Below are 25,376 nucleotides of genomic sequence, written 5' to 3'. Positions count from 1 at the left end.
ATCTAGCTGGTCTGCCATAATATAATAGAGACAGTAGATGTAGCTGGTCTGCCATAATATAATAGAGACAGTAGATGTAGCTGGTCTGTCATATTATAATAGAGACAGTAGATTTAGTTGGTCTGCCATAATATAATAGAGACAGTAGATCTAGCTGGTCTGTCATAATATAAAAGAGATAGTAGATCTATCTCCAGACAGAGAGACAGGGAGTTAGGGAGATAGGGAGGGAAGGGACACAGGGAGGGAGGGAGGGAGACAGGGAGGGAGACAGTGAGGGAGAGAGACAGGGAGGGAGGGAGACAGGAAGTGAGGGAGTGAGACAGGAAGGGAGGGAGGGAGACAGGGAGGTGCAGAACAGTTGGAGCCTACTTTACTAAGATAATAAGGACTGGAGACATAACCAATGAAGAGACAGGAAGAAATGTTACTATTATAGAACAGGTGATGAATATCGAGAAATGTACTCACCTCCACCTTGTCCGAGGCTACAGTAAACCAGTGTACTCAACAGTACTGAAACACACAGAGAGAACTATCACTATGGTACATGATATAAACACTGAAACACACAGAGAGAACTATCACTATGGTACATGATGTAAACACTGAAACACACAGAGAGAACTATCACTATGGTGCATGATGTAAACACTGAAACACACAGAGAGAACTATCACTATGGTACATGATGTAAACACTGAAACACACAGAGAGAACTATCACTATGGTACATGATATAAACACTGAAACACACAGAGAGAACTATCACTATGGTACATGATGTAAACACTGAAACACAGAGAGAGAACTATCACTATGGTACATGATGTAAACACTGAAACACAGAGAGAGAACTATCACTATGGTACATGATATCTCGTAGATAGAGAGAGCCTCTCCAAAATATTATTCCATATGATCCATTTTTTTACTATATTTTTTGCCATTTGTGTTATTCAATGCAAAGGTGTCATGCATTTTATCAAATACTGCTTATTAAAAAGAAAATCCAGACCTGAAATTCAAGTGATCCATGGAAGACCTTCTAAACAATTAGCTTACCAGAACCACCCTTTTAAGAGGATATATAAAATCATAGATATTAAACCATATAGATATAAAACTATATAGATATTAAACCATACAGATATTAAACTATATAGATATTAAACTATATAGATATTAAACTATATAGATATTAAACTATATAGATATTAAACCATATAGATATTAAACTATATAGATATTAAACCATATAGATATTAAACTATATAGATATTAAACTATATAGATATTAAACTATGTAGATATTAAACTATATAGATATTAAACTATATATTAAACTATATAGATATTAAACCATATAGATATTAAACTATATAGATATTAAACTATGTAGATATTAAACTATGTAGATATTAATCTATGTAGATATTAAACCATTACTAAACCATACAGATTTTTAACCATATATATATACAGTGGGGAGAGTTTTTAAACCGTATTGATATTAAAACTTCTTCGGGGTCGTATTTTAACATCCGGATGAAAAGCGTGCTCAAATTAAACTGCTACTCAGGTGTTTTCAATGAGATTTCTATATCTACATTTATAAGGCAGTTCTTATCACTTCCACTGGACATCAACAGTCTTTAGAAATTATTTGATGTTTTTCTTTCGAGATATTAAGAAGTAGCCATGTTCAGAATGATGGCTCGAGTGAAGTGTTTGTTAGAGGCGCGTGACCAGAAAGCTACACATTGTTTTCGTCTGGTATTGAACATAGTTTATCCCGTCTTAAATTTGATCAATTATTTACATTAAATTACATTACCTAAAGTTTTATTAGAAAAGTTGTTTGAACTGTTTGGATCAAGATGAAGGTATTATTTATTACTTATTAGATATTTTGTATTTTGTTGTGCGAGTTGGAACCGGTGTTATTCTGAATCAAACGTGCCAAATAAATGGACATTTTGGAGATATTACGATGGAATTTATCGAACCAAAGGACCATTTGTGATGTTTATGGGACATGTTGGAGTGCCAACAGAAGAAGATCTTTGAATGAAAGGCATGAATTAAATCGTGATTTGAGACTTTTGTGTCGCGCCAGGAGGGTTGAAATTTGATTTTCATGTGTTGGTATGCTGGGCACAGTCCTCAGATAATGGTTTGCTTTTGCAGTAAAGCCTTTTTGAAATCTGACACTGTGGCAGGATTAACAAGAAGTTCATCTTTAAACCTATAACATAACACTTAACATAACATAGTATAACACTTGTATGTTTTATGAATTTAGTATTTCTGTTTTTCATTTTGGTTGAACGGATTGACGCGAGAAGGGATCACTAAGAAGTAAAACTATACAGATATTTAACAGATTTTAAACCATAGAAAATATTACAGCATATAAATTATGTTGATATTAAAACATATAGATATTAAACTTTACAAATATTAAACCATACAGATATTAAACTATACAGATATTAAACTATATAGATATTAAACTATATAGATATTTAACTATATAGATATTAAACTATATAGATATTAAACTATATAGATATTTAACTTTATAGATATTAAACTATATAGATATTAAACTATATAGATATTAAACTATATAGATATTAAACTATATAGATATTAAACTATACAGATATTAAACTATACAGATATTAAACTATATAGATATTAAACCATATAGATATTAAACTATACAGATATTAAACTATATAGATATTAAACCATATAGATATTAAACCATATAGAAAATAAACTATACAGATATTAAACTATATAGATATTAAACCATATAGATATTAAACTATATAGATATTAAACTATACAGATATTAAACTATATAGATATTAAACCATACAGATATTAAATATACAGATATATAAATAATATCTAAACAAAAAAAAAAGAAAAATATATATATATTTTTTTTTAGATATTATTAAACTCACAGAGTAGAAGACAGGTGCGTTCCATCTCAACGTGTCAATCACTAACTGTATATAAACTCTAGTGACTTGTAGCCTGTCCAATCCCCCCACCCACCTCTCCTCTCTACCCATCTATACTTCCTCTTGAGAAGGACTGAGAGGTGTGAAAGATGTGTGTGAAAGAATGAGGGGCCTAGAGAGAAGAGAGACACACAGAGAGATAGAGAAGAGAGAGAGACAGAGAGAAGAGAGACAGCGAGAGAGAGATAGAGAGGAATGGAAAGAGAGAGAGAAAATTGAGAAATATTTAGAAAGGGATATATAGAAGAGGGGGACAGAGAGAAGAGAGACAGAGAGAGTTAGATAAATAGAGATAGAGAGGGAGATATATAGAAGAGAGGGACAGAGAGAGAGAGAGAGAGAGAGAGAGAGAGAGAGAGAGAGAGAAAGAGAGAGAGAGAGAGAGGGAGAGAAATAGAAAGAGAGCGAGAAAGAGAGAGACTGAGAAATAGCTAGAAAGGGATATATAGAAGAGGGGGACAGAGAGAGAGAGAAAGAGAGAGAGAGACAGAGAGAGAGGACACTACCCTTCACAACATAAGAGAGAGAGAGACAATGAGAGAAAGACAGAGAGGAAGAGCGAGAGAGACAGAGAGAGACAGAGACAGAGACAGAGAGAGAGAGAGAGAGGGAGAGAGAGGAATAGAAAGAGAGCGAGAAAGAGAGAGACTGAGAAATAGCTAGAAAGGGATATATGGAAGAGGGGGACAGAGAGAGTTAGATAATTAGAGATGAGACAGAGAGACAGAGAGAGAGCAACATAACATAGATAGATAGAAGAGATAGACGGGAGAGAGTTAGATAAATAGCGATAGAGAGGGGGGGATATATAGAAGAGAGGGACAGAGAGAGAGCGCGAGAGAGACAGAGAGACAGACAGAGAGAGAGGACACTACCCTTCACAACCTAGATTGATAGAAGAGAATAGATGAGAAAGAGAGAGAAAGAGAGAGACAGAGAGAGAGAGAGAGAGAGAGAGAGAGAGAGAGAGATAGAGAGAGAGAGAGAGAAATAGAAAGAGAGCGACAGAGAGAGACTGAGAAATAGCTAGAAAGGGATATATAGAAGAGGGGGACAGAGAGAGTTAGATAATTAGAGATGGAGAGAGAGGGGGATATATAGAAGAGAGGGACAGAGAGAGAGCAACATAACATAGATAGATAGAAGAGATAGACGGGAAAGAGAGAGACAGAGAGACAGAGAGAGAGAGAGAGAGAGAGACAACGAGAGAAAGACAGAGAGAGCGAGAGAGACACAGCTGCACGTGAGCTCCCACATTTTGGGAAATATGTAAGGAAATCCCCTGAAATGGACAAAAATGAATGGGATCTTATTGGCACCGTTCGAAACATATACACGATGTACAATACCACTCAATTGGACGCCGTTTCATTCAAAACATATTGCAAATGCCATATGGCAAATGCCAAGTGTAACACAGCAAAAATCCAATAAATGGAGGGCGCGCTCCTCCGTAAATTATCATATTGCGAATGCAAGGGTCAAATTTTTAACATTTGAAAAGAAATTCAAAAAAAAATATTTAGATTTTTTGGTGAATTATACACTGCTCAAAAAAATTAAGGGAACACTTAAACAACACAATGTAACTCCAAGTCAATCACACTTCTGTGAAATCAAACTGTCCACTTAGGAAGCAACACTGATTGACAATAAATTTCACATGCTGTTCTGCAAATGAAATAGACAACAGGTGGAAATTATAGGCAATTAGCAAGACACCCCCAATAAAGGAGTGGTTCTGCAGGTGGTGACCAGACCACTTCTCAGTTCCTATGCTTCCTGGCTGATGTTTTGGTCACTTTGAATTCTGGCGGTGCTTTCACTCTAGTGGTAGCATGAGACGGAGTCTACAACCCACACAAGTGGCTCAGGTAGTGCAGCTCATCCAGGATAGCACATCAATGCGAGCTGTGGCAAGAAGGTTTGCTGTGTCTTTCAGCGTAGTGTCCAGAGCATGGAGGCACTACCAGGAGACAGGCCAGTACATCAGGAGACGTGGAGGAGGCCAACAACCCAGTAGCAGGACCGCTACCTCCGCCTTTGTGCAAGGAGGAGCAGGAGGAGCACTGCCAGAGCCCTGCAAAATGACCTCCAGCAGGCCACAAATGTGCATGTGTCTGCTCAAATGGTCAGAAACAGACTCCATGAGGGTGGTGTGAGGGCCTGATGTCCACAGGTGGGGGTTGTGCTTACAGCCCAACACCGTGCAGGACATTTGGCATTTGCCAGAGAACACCAAGATTGGCAAATTCGCCACTGGCGCCCTGTGCTCTTCACAGATGAAAGCAGGTTCACATTGAGTGATAGATGTGACAGTCTGGAGACGCCGTGGAGAACGTTCTGCTGCCTGCAACATCCTCCAGCATGACCGGTTTTGAGGTGGGTCAGTCATGGTGTGGGGTGGCATTTCTTTGGGGGGCCGCACAGCCCTCCATGTGCTCGCCAGAGGTAGCCTGACTGCCATTAGGTACCGAGATGAGATCCTCAGACCCCTTGTGAGACCATATGCTGGTGCGGCTGGCCCTGGGTTCCTCCTAATGCAAGACAATGCTAGACCTCATGTGGCTGGAGTGTGTCAGCAGTTCCTGCAAGAGGAAGGCATTGATGCTATGGACTGGCCCGCCCATTCCCCAGACCTGAATCCAATTGAGCAGATCTGGGACATCATGTCTCGCTCCATCCACCAACGCCACGTTGCACCACAGACTGTCCAGGAGTAGGCGGATGCTTTTGTCCAGGTCTGGGAGGAGATCCCTCAGGAGGAGCATGCCCAGGCATTGTAGGGACGTCATACAGGCACGTGGAGGCCACACACACTACTGAGCCTCATTTTGACTTGTTTTAAGGACATTACATCAAAGTTGGATCAGCCTGTAGTGTGGTTTTCCACTTTAATTTTGAGTGTGACTCCAAATCCAGACCTCCATGGGTTGATACATTTGATTTCCATTGATCATTTTTGTGTGATTTTGTTGTCAGCACATTCAACTATGTAAAGAAAAAAGTATTTAATAAGAATATTTCATTCATTCAGATCTAGGATGTGTTATTTTAGTGTTCCCTTTATTTTTTGAGCAGTGTATGTATAAGATTTGTATGAACAACCATTGTCATATTTTATTGTCCTATTCTTTTTTTTTTTTGCTTGTCCATAAGGCAATATGATTTCATTGGAAGTCAAAAGTCAAAGTCAAAGTCAAAGTCACTGAACCATTGCCAAATGCAATAAGAAAGTATTGAAAGTGCCAAATCAGGATGTTATGTCCATTTGCCATGTACGATCATAGGAAGTCAGTTTCCAAACCCAAAAGTCAGTGAACCATGACCAAATGGCATTTATACTGCCCAAATGATATATAGCACTATGTGAAGCCATGAATCAACCTAAATGGTCTATTTGTCATGAATGATGAGGGAGAAGTGGGACTCTGTTGTGTTTAAATTATTTTTTGAAAAACATCCAAAATTACCTATTGGATGGGCACAGGTGGGGGGGTTCTCCCTACCCAAACGTAGACCCCTTGCTCCCCCTTGCTCCCCCTAAAGGCATTAAAAAAACATTTAAAAAATGTGCTCCTGGTAACTCATTCCAATCACCAGGTGCACGACTGACCATTTGTTATATGTTTCAATGGGAATTTACCATCACGAATTTGACATGCTCAAAAATACTGCAGAAATGTGAAATTGACTGGCCCGATGAACTCGGGATGGCCAAGTAGTGATAGTGGTTCCTCTCCATCGCTCGTTGTGTTGATTTCATCATGTCCATTTGGTGATGTTTTTTCACTGTTGAATCATATTGCAAATGTACTGTCTATTTGCAATATGTTTCCATGGGCATTTACCATCATGAATTTGACATGCTCAGAAATACTGCAGGAATGTGAAATTGACTGGCCCGATGAACTAGGGATGGCCAGGCAGTGATTCCTGTTCCTGTCCATCACTCGTTGGTGTTGATGTCAGAATGTCAATTTGGTGATGGTCTATCACTGTATAAACATATTGTAAATGGACAAAAGTCAGCCAGCAAATCACCGTCCATCAGTCAATTAGATATCATTCTGACACCAAACTGATACAAACTGACACCAAACCTACTTATTCCAACTCGTTAGAAGCCAACTATCACATATTTCAGAGAAAATTCACAGCACCATAATAAAAACATAAAACACGTAGTTACATTCTAGTTGCGGGTCCAGTTCTGACATTATGTGTAGGCCTAGCTGATGCGACCCCGAATCCCAAGTTATGGCTCGATTGGTCATTTGGAGCCCGAGCAGCGACCTGAATTGGTGCTGAAAATCCTAATTTTCCGGGCGTTGCTATGGGGTCCTTGAATGAACTATCGGACAGAAACGTTAGGGTCTGTCTCTATGGCCCGAGATGGTTTCAATGCACCTAGTCTTGCGACTCTGGGACTTTTCTAAATGTTGTCATTTTCGTAATGGTCAAAATGAATTGAAGTTATTGCAAATGTACGAGGCTGTTTCTCAGTCTGAGAACCTTCTCGATCCACATAACTCACCGTGCACTATCGACTTGAGCTCTAGAACAGGTTTCTAAAGTTTCAGAGCTCTAGGTCTGACGGTTCTTTGATAGTTCTAACAAAGGTAACTATTGTGTCTATGTCACTCCTTGCTGTGTTTATGTGTGAGCTTTTTCTTGGAAGTCTGATGGGAGAAATGACTGATTTACAGTTCATGAGGGTTACATGAGTCACACATGTGAAGTTTTGGAAAGATGTGACTTTTTTAACCCTTTGAAACAGCCCCTATGACACCAATTTAAGGCACTTCCGTTTGACACAGGATGTTGAAAGTGAACACATATCCTCCTTGGGTAGGCTCTTACTGAATTTTGAGTTTGAAGTCTTTACGTTAAGAACTGACTTATTTACAGAGGGTTGAATGATTGAGTGTTATTTCAGGAAATCACATAGAGTACCGAAACCCACCTTAACGGATTTGTCTGACATGCAACTGGATCTGACACTTTTTTTTTCTTTTTTTACCTTTTGTAACTAGGGGGCAATATTCCCGTTTTAAACGGGATATTTTGTCTCGACAAGATGCTCGACTATGCATATAATTGACAGCTTTGGATAGAAAACACTCTAACGTTCCCAAATTGCAAAGATATTGTCTGTGAGTGCAACTGATGTTACAGGCGAAACCCAGATAAACCCAGATAAAAATCCAGTCAGGAAGTGCCCCATATTTTGAAAGCGCTGCATGCCAATGACTCCTTATATGGCTGTGTATGGTCTACGAATGAGCTTACGCTTTCTACGTATTCCCCAAGGTGTCTACAGCATTGTGACGTCTTTTTACGCATTTATGTTGAAGAATAGCCGTAAGAGACCACATTGAGCAAGTGGTCACATGATGGCTCCCGCAGAAGATCTTGCGCAAAGTACAGAAGTAGCCATTATTCCAATCGCTTCTAATGAGAAACCAATTGTCCCGGTGGATATATTATCGAATAGATATGTGTAAAACACCTTGAGGATTGATTCTTAACAAGATTTAACAAGGTTTGCCATGTTTCTGTCGATATTATGGAGCTAATTCGGAAAAAAGTTTGGCGTTGTAGTGACCGCATTTTCCGGTCGATTTCTCAGCCAAACGTGAGGAACAAACAGAGCTATTTCGCCTACAAAAATAATATTTTGGGAAAAAAGGAACATTTGCTATCTAACTGGGAGTTCTTCAAAGGTAAATTATTTAATTTGATTTTCTTATTTTCGTGAAAATATTGCCTGCTGCTAGCATAATGCTATGCTAGGCTATGATAAACTTACACAAATGCTTGTCTAGCGTTGGCTGTAAAGCATATTTTGAAAATCTGAGATGACAGTGTGATTAACAAAAGGCTAAGCTGTGTCTCAATATATTGCATTTGTGATTTTCATGAATAGGAACATTTTCTAGGGATATTTATGTCCGCTGCATTATGCTCAAATTAGCTCTCTATTTTCGTTTTTGACCTTTAATCCCAGAAAAATGACCCAAAAAGCGAACCTCTTGAAGCTAGGGGGCACTATTTTTATGTTTGGAAAAATAACGTTCCCAAAGTAAACGGCCTATTTCTCAGGACCAGATGCTAGAATATGCATATAATTGACAGATTAGGATAGAAAACACTCTAAAGTTTCCAAAACTGTCAAAATATTGTATGTGAGTATAAGAGGTCTGATATTGTAGGCAAAACCCTGAGGAAAATCCAATCAGGAAGTGCCTCTTATTTTGAAACCCTTCTGTTCTTATGCATCCCTATTGCCCATTTAAAGGTATATCAACCATATTCCTTTTACTATGGCTTCCCTAAGGTGTCAACAGCCTTTAGACATAGTTTCAGGCTTTTATTTTGAAGAATGAGCGTGAACGACCACATTGCATAAGTGGATAGGAGGGGGCTTTCAGAGTGAGTTGTGCGCAAAAGAGAAAGGCGGCCATTGTTATTCCCGGTCCTAGTGAAAAGCCAACTGTCCCGGTTGATAAATTATCGAATAGATATTTGAAAAACACCCTGAGGATTGATTATAGAAAACGTTTGACATGTTTCTGTGGACATTATGGATATAATTTGGAATTTTTGTCTGCGTTGTCGTACCGCTCTTTCCGGTGGATTCCTAGGCACTAAACTAACGGAGGTATTTGGATATACAAAATATCTTTATGGAACAAAAGGAACATTTGTTGTCTAACTGGGAGTCACATAAGTGAAAACATCCAAAGATCAAAGGTAAACAATTCATTTGATTGCTTTTCTGATTTTCGTGACCCAGCTACCTGATGCTAAGTGTACATAATGTTATGTTATACTATCGATAAACTTACACAAACGCTTGTATTGCTTTCACTGTAAAACATAATTTCCAAATCTGAGACGACAGGTGGATTAACTAAAGGCTAAACTGTGTTTTGCAATATTGCACTTGTGATTTCATGAATATGAATATTTTCTAGTAATATTATTTGACTGTGGCGCTATGCTATTCAGCGTCGCTGATGACAATTATACCGGACCCGGGATGGGTAGTTCAGAGAGGTTAAGGCCTCGACACCATCTTGTTCGGGGCTAACTGTCCATTATGCCAAACCTATGCTCAAAACATTTCGTCTTCAAAGTCTTTTCCGTTTAGGAGAAATGGCCACGTCGTGATTGGTGGTGTTTTGTACATTTGCAATAAGATTCCTTTCGCCATCTGCTGGAATTACCGGGATAGCGGAAAAATGACCAAAATTAGAACATTTTATAAAACGGAAAACGAATGTCCGAGAGACTTCGTTCGATGACTTCCCGGAAGATCTGGCCCCGGTGCATGGCCCGCTGCATCGGGCAAATTTTACAGACATTCACGGACATCTAGTAAGGGACCGTACATTTGCAATATGGAGTTTCTCATCAATCATACAGCAAATGCCAAAAAGTGCCCTTCGTGTATGTAAACTTCCGACTTCAACTGAAACCAAACTACCTTTACTTTCGGTAATCCTCTCAGCTCCGGCTCATTTTCAAGTCCTCTGGTGGTTACAGTCCTAACCCTGTAACGGGTAGCACCATAGAAAGAAAACAATGTTAATTTCATCTGTTCTCTTTGGTCACAAATGTTTAGACATTTTCGTTTTTGAATGGTAACTATGCTAAGGGTGGAGTTTGGGGCGGGGTGAGGAGTAATGGAAAGGTGTGACTTTCAGGTTACAATAGGCCATAAGTATAGAACAGATCGCTGATTGTCCTCACTTTGATTATGCTGTAACAACAAACTGTAGCACTGTAACGGTTTTCTTGTGGTGAAGGAGAGGCGGACCAAAATGCAGCGTGGTTTCTATTCATGTTTAATTTATAAAGACTCTATACATGAATAAACTAACAAAACAAGAAATGTGCAAAAACCAAAACAGCCCTATCTGGTGCAAACACAGAGACAGGAACAATCACCCACAAACACACAGTGAAACCCAGGCTACCTAAATATGGTTCCCAATCAGAGACAATGACTAGCACCTGCCTCTGATTGAGAACCATATCAGGCCAGACAGAGAAAAAGACAAACAAGACATCCAACATAGAATGCCCACTCAGATCACACCCTGACCAACCAAAACATAGAAACATACAAAGCAAACTATGGTCAGGGTGTGACAAGCACCATGACCAGGATCTCTATTCATTCTAGATGAGCAGATCTGGGCTTTCAGGATGAACTGAAAATCTACTGGAGACATTTCAAAAATACTGGTGGACTTGGGGATTACTGTCACGGACAGGGAATAAAATGCACGTTGGGGTGATTTTCACACCTACAGCAGCCAGACTATGAAGAGTCTTTTGTCCTGCTAATAGGAAACATTGTTTGATGGACTACACCTGCTACAGTACTACAGTACTACACCTGCTACAGTACTACAGTACCACACCTGCTACAGTACTACACCTGGTACAGTACTACAGTACTACATCCGCTACAGTACTAGAGTACTACACTTGCTACAGTACTACAGTACCACACCTGCTACAGTACTACAGTACTACAGTGCTACACCTGCTACAGTACTACAGTACTACACCTGCTACAGTACTACAGTACTACACCTGCTACAGTACTACACCTGCTACAGTACTACAGTACTACACCTGCTACAGTACTACACCTGCTACAGTATTAATGTACTACAGTACTACACCTGCAGTAACAAAATGCATAAATAGAGATCAAATTAATTAAACCCTAACCCTTTCATAATCTTCATCAGATGACACTCATAGGACTTCATGTTACACAATACATGTATTTTTTATTCGGTAAAGTTAATATTTATTTCCAAAAATCTGAGTTTAGGCAAGACGCTTCTGTATCACTAGGCCAGAAGCCTGAGAAAATGCAGAGTGCCAAATTAAAATGATTTACTATGAAAATTACTATAAAATCAAACTTCCATTAAATCACACATGAAAACTACCAAATTAAAGTTACACTGGTTGTGAATCCAGCCAACATGTCAGAATTCAAATAGGCTAAACATACAATGGTATTATCTGAGCATAGCTCTTATAGTAAACAAGAGAGAAAACATTTCAACCCTGCAGGCGCGACACAAAACGCCGAAATAAAAATATAATTCATGCCTTACCTTTGACGAGCTTCTGTTGTTGGCACTCCAATATGCCCCATAAACATCATAAATGGTTATTTTGTTCGATTAATTCCATTGATATATATCCAAATGTCAATTTATTCCAGAAAAACACTGGTTCCAAACGTGATGACAAAATATCTCAAAGGTTACCTGTAAATGTTGCCAAAAAATGTCAAACTACTTATGTAATACAACTTTAGGTATTTTTTAACGTTAATAATCGATAAAATTGAAGACTGGTTGATCTGTGTTCAATACAGGATTCAAACGATATGTAGCATGCCTTCTGTTTGATTGAAGCGCATGTCCAGGACACGTGGAGTGCCTCGACTTCAAGATGGCTGTATTTCTTCATTACACAAAGGAATAACCTCAACCTATTTCTCAAGACTGTTGTTCCAGTGGAAGCCGTAGGAACTGCAAGCGTATTCGCTTAGAAATCTGGTTTCCCAATGAAAAGGCAATGACAAGACAGTGACCTCAACAAACAAAAAAGATCTGAATGGTTTGTCCTCTGGGTTTCACCTGCTCACAGACATGATTCAAACAGTTTTAGAAACTTCAGAGTGTTTTCTATCCAAATCTACAAATAATATGCTTATCTTATCTCCTGGGGATGAGTAACTGGCAGTTGAATTTGAGTATGTTTTTCATCCAAACGTGAAAATGCTGCCCCCTTCCCTAGAGAAGTTAATTAAGAGGTTGGAGATTGGCCGATAATTGCTAAGAGCTGAAGAATCTAGATGACCTTTCTTCAGAAGGGGAACCACCATAGCAGTTTTTAGTGCAGTGGGGAAAGAGCCTGTGAACAGGGAGGGATTAACAATAGCTTGTACTTCTTCAGATATGCAATTAAAACCTGTTTTGTAGGTGGCGGGGATAGGATGGAGAAGGCAGGTAGAAGGTGGTGGGGATAGGATGGGGAAGGCAGGTAGAAGGTTAAATTGTGATGTCACTTTCCTGAACATGTCTGTATCATCCAGGGAAAATAAATCCATAGTGCCTTTGTGTGGTAGGCTACTACACATATCATCAGACATCTAGTCAGGTCTTGACTGATACCCAGTCTAATGTTGAATCTTATCTCTGAAATATGCTGCATGTAGAGGAAAGTTCACATAGGTTTGCTGGAGGTAGGATTTATCAGGCCATCAATGGTGGAGAAGAGCACTCTCTGATTATTCTGATTATTAGTGATCAAGTTAGTAAAATGAGCCCATCTGGCATTTCTAATGGCCTTGTTATATATGATGCTCTCTCATTTCTAATGGCCTTGTTATATATGATGCTCTCTCATTTCTAATGGCCTTGTTATATATGATGCTCTCTCATTTCTAGTGGCCTTGTTATATATGATGCTCTCTCATTTCTAATGGCCTTGTTATATATGATGCTCTCTCATTTCTAATGGCCGTGTAATATCAAATCAAATCAAATCAAATTGTATTTGTCACATACACATGGTTAGCAGATGTTAATGCAAGTGTAGCGAAATGCTTGTGCTTCTAGTTCCGACAATGCAGTAATAACCAACAAGTAATCTAACTAACAATTCCAAAAAAAAAACTACTGTCTTATACACAGTGTAAGGGGATAAAGAATATGTACATAAAGATATATGAATGAGTGATGGTACAGAGCAGCATAGGCAAGACACAGTAGATGGTATCGAGTACAGTATATACATATGAGATGAGTATGTAAACAAAGTGGCATAGTTAAAGTGGCTAGTCATACATGTATTACATAAGGATGCAGTAGATGATATAGAGTACAGTATATACGTATGCATATGAGATGAATAATGTAGGGTATGTAAACATTATATTAGGTAGCATTGTTTAAAGTGGCTAGTGATATATTTTACATCATTTCCCATCATATATATGATGCTCTCTCATTTCTAATGGCCTTGTTATATGTGATGCTCTCTCATTTCTAATGGCCTTGTTATATGTGATGCTCTCTCATTTCTAATGGCCTTGTTATATGTGATGCTCTCTCATTTCTAATGGCCTTGTTATATATGATGCTCTCTCATTTCTAATGGCCTTGTTATATATGATGCTCTCTCATTTCTAATGGCCTTGTTATATATGATGCTCTCTCATTTCTAATGGCCTTGTTATATATGATGCTCTCTCATTTCTAATGGCCTTGTTATATATGATGCTCTCTCATTTCTAATGGCCTTGTTATATATGATGCTCTCTCATTTCTAATGGCCTTGTTATATATGATGCTCTCTCATTTCTAATGGCCTTGTTATATATGATGCTCTCTCATTTCTAATGGCCTTGTTATATATGATGCTCTCTCATTTCTAATGGCCTTGTTATATATGATGCTCTCTCATTTCTAATGGCCTTGTTATATATGATGCTCTCTCAGAATATAATATACTCTGCCTTTCTGCAATTTCTCTTGAATGTATTAGTTTCCTCACTCATCCAAGGGACTCTCTGTTTGGATGTTTCCTTTTTCAACTTTACTGTAGCTATGGCATCAATGGTTGCCCTTAATTTACGATTAAAGTTATCAACTAAATCACCACAAGAGGAAGGCAGAATAACTGGTGGAGGTAGGTATGTCAATAGAAAGCCCCTTGGTAATAACCAGATCCAGAGTATGGCTGTGGTTATGGGTGGGCCCAGTAGAAAGCCCCTTGGTAATACCCAGGTCTAGAGTTTACAAGGTTATGGACAGCACTGGTGGCTGACATTTAAACAGTATAACATGATGCTCTGGTGGCTGACATTTAAACAGTATAACATAATGCTCTGGTCTGGTGGCTGACATTTAAACAGTATAGCATGATGCTCTGGTCTAGTGGCTGACATTTAAACAGTATAACATGATGCTCTGGTGGCTGACATTTAAACAGTATAACATGATGCTCTGGTGGCTGACATTTAAACAGTATAACATGCTGCTCTGGTCCGGTGGCTGACATTTAAACAGTATAACATGATGCTCTGGTGGCTGACATTTAAACAGTATAACATGATGCTCTGGTGGCTGACATTTAAACAGAATAACATGATGCTCTGGTCTGGTGGATGACATTTAAACAGTATAACACGATGCTCTGGTCTGGTGGCTGACATTTAAACAGTATAACATGATGCTCTGGTCTGGTGGCTGACATTTAAACAGTATGACATGATGCTCTGGTCTGGTGGCTGACATTTAAACAGTATAACATGATGCTCTGGTGGCTGACATTTAAACAGTATAGCATGATACTCAAAAGACCCAAAGTCACCAAATGAAACTTCTTTACAACATCATTAAAAATAGAGGCTGTTCAGAGCAGGAGATCTATGGCTGTTTGAGGTTATAGCTATTTGTGAACAACATCACCCACACCCCCTCCGCACATATATACATATAGCTACAACCTCAATCAGCCACAGATCTTCTGCTCTGATACGTCTCTACAGTTAGTAGTGAGTCATGTAGCAGACGCTTTGTCCATAGAGACTTACAGTTAGTAGTGAGTCATGTAGCAGACGCTTTGTCCATAGAGACTTACAGTAAGTAGTGAGTCATGTAGCAGACGCTTTGTCCATAGAGACTTACAGTTAGTAGTGAGTCATGTAGCAGACGCTTTGTCCATAGAGACTTACAGTAAGTAGTGAGTCATGTAGCAGACGCTTTGTCCATAGAGACTTACAGTTAGTAGTGAGTCATGTAGCAGACGCTTTGTCCATAGAGACTTACAGTTAGTAGTGAGTCATGTAGCAGACGCTTTGTCCATAGAGACTTACAGTAGAGAGCGGATATATTTTTGTATTTTTCCAAGTGCCAACTGAGCCACAGAGGGCACAGACACACAAACTGGGCCACACACACAGACACACATGCAGAGACACGAAAACACACCGAAACACAAAAAGATGCACATGTACCTTCCTGTTCTGTCCATCTGCCCCCCCCCCCCTCCTCCCCTTTGTTGACTGCTGCTGCAGGGTCTATTTTAGTCTCCATGGGAACTGACGTATTCTGTGTGATGTACATTCAGACTTCCAAACACTTAAAACACCAGTCAAACACATGGTTGTATCAGCTATTATAATTGGACTGTATGTTGGGGTGTATAAAGGTATCTAACTACACATTAAACACTGAGACCTGTTGGGTGTATAAATGTATCTAACTACACATTAAACACTGAGACCTGTTGGGTGTACAAATGTATCTAACTACACATTAAACACTGAGACCTGTTGGGGTCTATAACTGTATCTAACTACACATTAAACACTGAGACCAGTTGGGTGTACAAATGTATCTATCTACACATTAAACACTGAGACCTGTTGGGTGTACAAATGTATCTAACTACACATTAAACACTGAGACCTGTTGGGGTGTATAAACGTATCTAACTACACATTAAACACTGAGACCTGTTGGGTGTACAAATGTATCTAACTACACATTAAACACTGAGACCTGTTGGGTGTACAAATGTATCTAACTACTATGATGGTTTCAGTGCATTCCTCTGGATGTTCGCAACACAGCCAAACATCATTGGTTTACTACCTTATGCACCAATAATTTTAGCGAAGCTTCATTGATTGACTATATTTCTGCCCAATGACCACTGATCTTCTTGAAATCTGTAATGGTTTGGGGTTGGACCACAATTCCTTGGTTGTAATCGCACGCGCAGGGAACTCCATTCTCGCCTTGAAGATCAGAGGAGTTGCTGTAAAGCTTTTTACGCACAGCTGTATTTCGGAAAGTTGTAGTTTCAACGATTTTATTGAAGATATCATGGCAAATAAATCATGTAAAGCGAAATCAAACTCTAAAGTGAAAGTGAAAAAGTGAAAGTGAGACAGATCTTTTGTTTGAGGAATCTTGGATTCAAACGAACTGAGGAGCTGTTTCTGCAAGGACAGGACGTACTTCTGGATGGGTAAGTGCCAGAGCATAAATTAAATCTAGCTGTAAACTCCCCTATGAGAACACTGTAGAGCAGACAGGCCCCTAGACGGGGATTATCTTAGAACACATCTAAGATGGTACTGAGGTGTACCACACTGGTCGTAAAGGAAGTCCAGTGGACTTGTCCACCTCCAAAACAAATGGCAACAATAATCATTCCTTGTCATGTGTAGGTTCAACTACAATACAACTAGTAAAATGAGCACCAGTACCAATACCAGCGACAGTCAGTCTAGCTACAATCAGTAAGAAGGTTAGAGACCTAACCAATCAGATTACCCTTGACAATAGCGACATAGGAGTCACTCAGAGTGCAACACGTGTAAGGGAACACCCCCCTGAAATGGACAAAAATTTATGGGAAGTCATTGGCACTGGACAAACCATATACACGGTGTCCAATACCACTCAATTCGGCGTCGTTTCGTTCAAAGTTGATTGCAAATGCCATATGGCAAATGCCAGGTGTAACACTTTGAAAATCCAACAGGTGGCGAGCGCGCTCCACCGTGGTTTTTCATATTGCAAATGTAACACAAGTCAACATCCAAAAGTAAAATTCTGAAAAAAGTGAGAGAAAAAAAACAAAAAACTTCTTTAGATTTTTTTGTCAATTCATCATGTGTAAGAACTGTATGAATATACTTTTGTAAACTTTTATTATATATATTTTTTTATTACTTGTGCATAAGGCATATGTTTTGTCCATTTGCAGTATGATTTCGTAGGAAGTCAAAAGTCAAAAGACAAAAATAGCTCAAATTTTGAAAAAACTTCACACACCCTTAAAAAGTGCTTTCTGGACCGTTTTCCAAAATTATTTTGATTTTTTGTCAATTCATCATGTGTAAGAACTGTATGAATATACTTTTGTAAACTTTTATTATCATAATTAGTTTTTTACATGTGCATAAGGAATATGTTTTGTCCATTTGCAATATGATTTCATAGGAAGTCAAAAGTCAAAGTCAAAAGGCCAAATGCCATAAGAAATGTCCAAACGCAATATGAAAGATTTGAAAATGACAAATCAGGACGTTATGTCCATTTGCCATTCACCATCACAAATTTGACATGCTCAAAAGTCCTGGAGAAATGCGAAATTGACTGGCCCGATGAACTCGGGATGGCTGGGCAGTGTTCTGGTTCCTCTCCATCGCTCGTTAGGGTTGATTTCAGAATGTCACTTTGGTGATGGTACCTCACTGTTTAAACATATTGCAAATGGACAAGAGTCACCAGCAAGTCACCGTCCATCAGTCAATTAGATATCATTCTGACACCAAACTGATACAAACTGACACCAAACCCACTTTTTCCAACTCGTTTAGTAGCCAACTATCACATACTTCAGAGCTGACCCAAAATTCACAATGCCTTCTGTTCAAACCATAATAAAAATGTAAAACACGTAGTTACGTTCTAGCTGCGGGTCCAGTTCTGATGTTATGTGTAGGCCTAGCTGAGGCGACCCCGAATCCCAAGTTTCGGCTTGATAGGTCATTTGGTGCCCGAGCAAGACCCTAATTGGTGCTGAAAATGCCTTGCTACGGGGTCCTTGAATGAGCTATCGGACAGAAACGTTGGGGTCCGGCTATATGGGCCGAGGCGGCCGCAATGCACCTAGTCTTGCGACTCTGGGACATTTCTAAATGTTGTCATTTTTGTGATGCAAAAATTAATTGAAGTTATTGCAAATGTACGAGGCTGTTTCTCGGTCCGAGAACCTTCTAGAGCAACGTAACTCACCACGCACTATCGACCTGAGGTCTAGAACAGGTTTCTAAAGTTTCAGAACTCTAGGTATGACGGTTCTTCTCTGAAAGGTTAGGGTGCATTATTTATACTTTTTGATAAAAAGCGTGCAAAATTTCAACTTCCTGCTACTCATTCCAGGAATATAGTATATGCATATGATTAGTATATGCGGATAGAAAACAATCTGAAGTTTCTAAAACTCAATCATGTCTGTAACTATAACAGAACTTGTATAGCAGGCAAAACTCCAAGAAAAAACTATTCAGAAAAAAAAGGAAAGAAATCCCTCTGGCAGTACCCTGTATTGTCTTTGTCAAGGGAAATTAGATAGCGCCCAGTTTACAGTTCCTACAACTTCCACAGGATGTCACCAGTCTTTGGAATTGGGTTGAAGTTAATCATTGGTGAAATGAAGAAGAGGCACTTCCTGGCAGAGGTTACACTGTGGATACTTATGTAAGAGAGAAAATCGTGCATGTATTGTTGACTTGCTGTTATTGAATACAGATCGCCCCGTCAACAATTTGATCGATTATTAACGTTTAAAAATACCTAAAGTTGGATTACAAAAGTAGTTTGAAATATTTTGGCAAAGTTTATAGGCAGCTTTGCAATGTTTTGTAATGACGTTGCGTTTTGGAAAGCAGTTTTTTTTGGGATCAAACGGGCTTTATAAATGGACATTTTGGGTATACATGGACGGAATTAATTAAAAAAAAGGACCAATTGTGATGTTTATGGGACATATTGGAGTGCCAACAAAGAAGCTCGTCAAAGGTAATGCATGTTTTATATTTTATTTCAGCGTTTTGTGTAGCGCCGGCTACGCTAATTCTTTTGTTTACATCTCGTTCAGGTGGTTCAAGGGGGGTGCATGCTATCAGATAATAGTTTCTCATGCTTTCGCCGAAAAGCATTTTTAAAATCTGACATGTTGGCTGGATTCACAACGAGTGTAGCTTTAATTGAGTACCCTGCATGTGTGATTTAATTAAAGTTTGAGTTTTATTACGTATTATTTGAATTTGGCGCTATGCATTTCCCCAGGCTATTGGCCACACGAGACGCTAGCGTCTCCATATGCCTAAGAGGTTTTAATAGTTCCAACAAGGTTAACTAATGCAGGCAGTGTATGTCTCTACGCACCCCAATGTGTCCCTCCTTCCAAGCTGTGTGTGTGTGTGATTTAGTTTTTCTTAGAAATTTTATGGGAGAAATGACTAATCACACATATGAAGTTTTGGAAAGATCTGACTTTTTTAACCCTTCGAAACAGCCCCTGTGACACCAATTATGGCACTTCCGGATGGCACGGGATGCTATAAGTAAACACATATCCTCATTGTGGTATGCCTTTACAGAATCCTGAGTCTTAAGTGTTTACATTAAGAACTGACCGATTTACACAGGGTTGAATGCAGTATTTATCACAAACTGCTGGTTGGGTATGGAAAAACACGTTTAGGGTGATTTTAATCACTTCCGGTTGCTTCAGGAAGCTTAGAATCGACACAGGTAGAACTCATAGTGTCCTGATGGACTGTCATTGAATACAGGCTCATAAGGCATTCATAACCCACATAGGCTTCAGGTTGACTTTAGAGGAGCAGGCAATGTATTAATTTGGGGAGAGATGTCATTGTAATCTGTGAGATCAAAAAACCCTGTTTTACTGTTAAAGGTTAATGCCACACGGGCAAGGTTAGGCTTGCACAGATCGGGAGGACCTCAGGATCGTACCTGAGGTCGAATTGTGCTTCTCACCCTAACGGTTCTCTCACGGTCACCCAAAAGCAAATTACATTTAGGGCCAGGCTTCATTTTAGGCCTACTTTTTCCACGGCCGCTGCACTCAGAGCGAGCTACGGTCAAGCGGGGCGTCTCGTTGAACTCGGCACGGCCTAGAGAATTTGGAAATGCCATTGCAGGCTCTGTGTGTCTTTAAGCACCGCACTTTGTCACTCCATCCTTGCTGTGTGTGTGTGTGTGTGTGTGTGTGTGTGTGTGTGTGTGTGTGTGTGTGTGTGTGTGTGTGTGTGTGTGTGTGTGTGTGTGTGTGTGTGTGTGTGTGTGTGTGTGTGTGTGTGTGTGTGTGTGTGTGTGTGTGTGTGTGTGTGTGAGAGAGCTTTTCTTTGACATCTGTTGGGAAAAATGACTGACTTACAGTTCATGGGGGTTGCCTAATCACACATATGAAGTTTTGAAAAGATCTGACCTTTTTAACCCTTGGAAACAGCACCTATGACACCATTTTAAGGCACGTCCGGTTTACACAGGAAGCTGAAAGTGAACACATACATATCCTCCTTGGGGTAGGCAATTATAGAATTTTGAGTTTTAAGTCTTTATGTTAAGAACTGACTTATATACGGAGGGTTTAGTAAGTGTGTGTTATTTCAGAAAATCACAGAAATCTCACAGAGCCCCCGAAGCTTTAAAAAGATTCGTATGAACACGCATATGCCCACTTGTGGGATTTACCGGGACAGCGGAAAATTGACCAAAATTTGAATATTTTATAAGACGGAAACCGAATGTCCGAGAGAGTTCGTTTGATGCCTGCCGCACGGCCCAACGCCGTCCGCAAATTTTACAAACGTTTTCGGACATCTAGTAAGGGACCGTACATTTGCAATGTGGTTGGTCTCACTAACCATATGGCGAATGTCAAAATGTTCCCTTAAGGTATGGAAGAGTGCACTGGAGATTCCCTTACCTACCTAATGGTTAACACACATGTCACTAATAAATAGAATCCTCCATTGAGGAGGAAAATTATTAGAATCATTAACCACGATCACACCAAGTACGACTGGTCCAATACTTAAACCTCTTGGAACTACCCCTCCCGGATCCGGGAGAATTGTCATCAACTACACAAATTAGCATAACGCAACGGACAAAAAATCTTACTAGAAAATATTCATGAAATCACAAGTGAAATATAGTGAAACACAGCTTAGCCTTTTGTTAATCACCCTGTCATCTCAGATTTGGAAATTATGCTTTACAGCCAAAGCAAGACAAGCATTTGTGTAAGTTTATCGATAGCCTAGCATAGCATTATGTCCAGCTAGCAGCAGGAAGCTTGGTCACAAAAATCTGAAAAGCAATCAAATTAAATCGTTTACCTTTGATTAGCTTCGGATGTTTTCACTCACAAGACTCCCAGTTAGACAGCAAATGCTCATTTTGTTCCATAAAGATTATTTTTATAGCTGAAATACCTCCTTTTGTTGTTGACGTTTTGTTGAGAAATCCACCGGAAATTGCGGTCATGACAACGAGATTTTTTTTTACAAATTATATCCATAATATCGACAGAAACATGGAAAACGTTTTTTATAATCAATCCTCAAGGTGTTTTTCAAATATCTTTTCGATAATATATCAACCGGGACAATTGGCTTTTCAGTAGGAGTGAGAGGAACCATGGCCGCCTTTGTCTATTACGCACAAATCACTCTGAGAGCCACCACCTGACTACTGACGCAATGCTGTCGTTCACGCTCATTTTCAAAATAAACCCTGAAACTATGTCTAAAGGCTGTAGACACATTAGGGAAGCCATAGAAAAAGGAATCTGGTTGATATCCCTTTCAATGGTCAATAGGGATGCATAGGAACACAGGTTTCAAAATAAGAGTCACTTCCTGATTGGATTTTTCTCAGGCTTTCACCTGCAATATCAGTTCTGTTATACCCACAGACAATATTTTTACAGTTTTGGAAACTTTAGCTGTCAATTATATGCATATTCTAGCATTCTGGTCCTGAGAAATAGCCCGTTTACTTTGGGAACGTTATTTTTCCAAAAATGAAAATAGTGCCCCCTAGCTTCAAGAGGTTTAAAGAGTACTTCCGTCATGAGGTTAGCTCCTCCGTGGATAACATTGCTATGAAAGAGACTTCATACCTATCACCACTACAATAGTGGAAGACACAGTGACTTGTAGTAAAAACTACTACAGACTCCCTCAACACCAATTCTGACTGACCTCCAGGCATTGACCTGAAAATTACCTGACTACGTCAGACTCATTCTGAACAAGGTGTAATCTGCCAGGATACTTGGTTTTCTTCCCTTGACATGCGCGCTTGTGTAAGCATAAACGCACATGCACAACGGAATTAGGATTTATGCTATGACCACTTAAGGGTCCAAGCAAAATACCAGCCTTAGTGAAGTTGAACATTTACTGATAGGCCTTTGACTCTACAGCACCCACCAGTTTTCTTCCCAGAAGTCCCTGTAGACTGCCTAAACTAGTGCCTTACAGCTGTAAACTTATCATATAGTTATCAACTTAGGATAGTGCCTAAGCAACACACCAAGTAGGAAAACCCTAGATATGGCATTAGAGACAATGCCATGATAGTCATTCTGCCAGAACATTGGACGTATATAGAGTATAGTCCAATTAGATGATTTTTGTGTGAAAACTATCTTTTGTTTATGCTTTCATTCCTTTTCGGTTCAATAAACAAAGTCCCCGTACAACCATCACTTAGTACCACAACGCTGCTCATTGGGGAATGAATGTAATTTTATATATTTCATGAGTGTGTGCGTTGTTAACATCTGCCTAAGTTACTGCCCAGATCTTCCAGTCTGGACGACCAGACGACGGTTCCGGAACGGTGATCCCAATCCGGACACCCACGACCCATCCTTGTGGCGGCCTGCCCCACTGTCAGGGAGCCTACCAGGGTAAACCACCAGAGGGGGGGGGGGGTCCCTCCCGAGGGTACTTTGCAGATTCCAGGGAACCTACCAAGGTACATCACTAGAAGGGACCACAACGACGATCACCAACCGGACATCAACTGCCATCCTTGTGGTGGACTGCTCCGCTCTCAGACAAGCCTACCAAGTTCAACCACCAGAGGGGACTGCACCGATGATCTACAAACAGGACATCACCTGTTCATGATTTTACGTTGATTTGTAACTTGAAGGACAAGCAAGATCCAAACCACCAGGTGGGGTATGTCATGATGTTGCCCTCTGAGTATATCGAGCCCATCCCCCGCTCTCTGCTTCTACAACCAGACTGCTGTGGGCAGAGTGAGGTCGTAAATTCCTAAGGAAGACCCTGCCTCATGGACACACAGTTATAGCGAGTAGTTTTTCATGGAGACAAAGGAAATCCTTCCACCTCACAGAACTTGAGGTACGAACAAATTTCATGTTCCAGAGAAAGTGTAAAAGATCAGTGAAGAATCCACGAACTGCCACGAACTGGTGCTTTTGGAACAACTTGGGAAGCTCATGGGAGATGGTGCGGACACATTACCATACCGCTGTTTATATAATAGCCTCAGATATGAGGTTTACATCTATTTGTTGTATAAGATGAATGACTGAGGATGATACTGCTTGAATGGTGTAAGATTATTGTGGACTGTTAAATGAAGAAAAATACAATTCCCTTTTGATTTGAACTAAATCAGAGGACTGCCCCTGAGCCCAGTTAGGGTCAGACATCCTGGGACAGCCCTCTTCTGCCATTCTGGATAAAACCCCACTTTGAGAAATTATCAGGAGACCATGTTTTTCTCCAGTAGGAGAGGGACTGAAGGTTGTAGACTATTGCTGAATCTTTTAACCATACCACGTGGTTAAAACTCTTATACTGTCGGTATCGATAGTCTAAGAACAAGTCTTTGATACTAATTACTAGTCTGCAGCTAGGAATTCGGCATCATTGAACGTGAAGAACGATAACCGCCGAAACATCCATTCTATAACGAATGTCACTCTGAACAATCCCCTCTAACCACAACCGAGCCGAGAGAGAGAGAGAGGGAGAGAGACGGACAATTCTGCAAAAGGAATGAACTTTTCAACAGCGATCAAGACGACACACTGAGCGTAAATATATATATTGATTGCAATTGTTCCCGTCTGAGTCAGCGTTCATGTGTAAGGATTAGCATTTCAATAGGGGCGGCAGGGTAGCCTAGTGGTTAGAGTGTTGGACTAGTAATTGGAAGGTTACAAGTTCAAACCCCTGAGCTGACAAGGTACAAATCTGTCGTTCTGCCCTTGAGCAGGCAGTTAACCCACTGTTCCTAGGCCATCATTGGAAAATAAGAATTTGTTCTTAACTGACTTGCCTAGTTAAACAAAGATAAAATAATTTTTTTTTATAATTACTAACTCTGTAGTGACTTCTTAATCAACTGCCCCTTTGTCTAATAAGCTGCTGGTTCAGCCCACTAGGGCACATTCTATCATTTCATGTAACCATATTTACTGTTTGTTTATGCATTTCTGTGAATTACTTAGTTAGTAATAAATAAATTAGTAAAAACAATTGATGTATGGATGACTCATAGTCAAGACTGGGTTCGTGCAGATAACCAACAATTTATGACGTTTGGAATGAGACTAACGTGAGGTAAAATAAATAAATCACTAATCAAAAGACTATTGATCAGATATGAAAATATCTGAAAG

General features: G+C 39.6%; 2 protein-coding genes across 12 annotated transcripts in view; one reads left to right on the top strand and one right to left on the bottom strand.

The window, feature by feature from the left end:
• Window positions 1-3,227, bottom strand: part of LOC109882059 (Fc receptor-like protein 5) — a 305,344-nt gene extending 302,117 nt beyond the window's left edge. Inside the window, exons 1-2 of one of the 4 annotated variants that reach the window (XR_004203259.1) lie at window positions 2,982-3,034; window positions 472-516 (exon numbers count right to left, since the gene is read on the bottom strand). Coding sequence is in view for 3 of the 4 variants with exons in the window: in XM_031791552.1 (XP_031647412.1) it covers window positions 472-516; window positions 2,982-3,006 (70 nt within the window). In the remaining variant the exon portion in view is untranslated. Of the gene's footprint in view, window positions 1-471; window positions 517-2,981 lie in introns of all 4 variants that reach the window. The other 3 variants (XM_031791552.1, XM_031791551.1, XM_031791553.1) reach the window with 3 other exon arrangements.
• LOC109882060 (butyrophilin subfamily 1 member A1-like) overlaps window positions 1-25,376 on the top strand; it is a 329,983-nt gene that overhangs the window by 211,056 nt on the left and 93,551 nt on the right. The window lies entirely within an intron of this gene.

Source organism: Oncorhynchus kisutch, linkage group LG16, assembly GCF_002021735.2.
Source record: "Oncorhynchus kisutch isolate 150728-3 linkage group LG16, Okis_V2, whole genome shotgun sequence".
Classification (NCBI taxonomy): domain Eukaryota; kingdom Metazoa; phylum Chordata; class Actinopteri; order Salmoniformes; family Salmonidae; genus Oncorhynchus; species Oncorhynchus kisutch.
The sequence above is the reverse complement of the archived record's forward strand: the minus strand, read 5'-3'. Positions and strand labels throughout refer to the sequence as shown.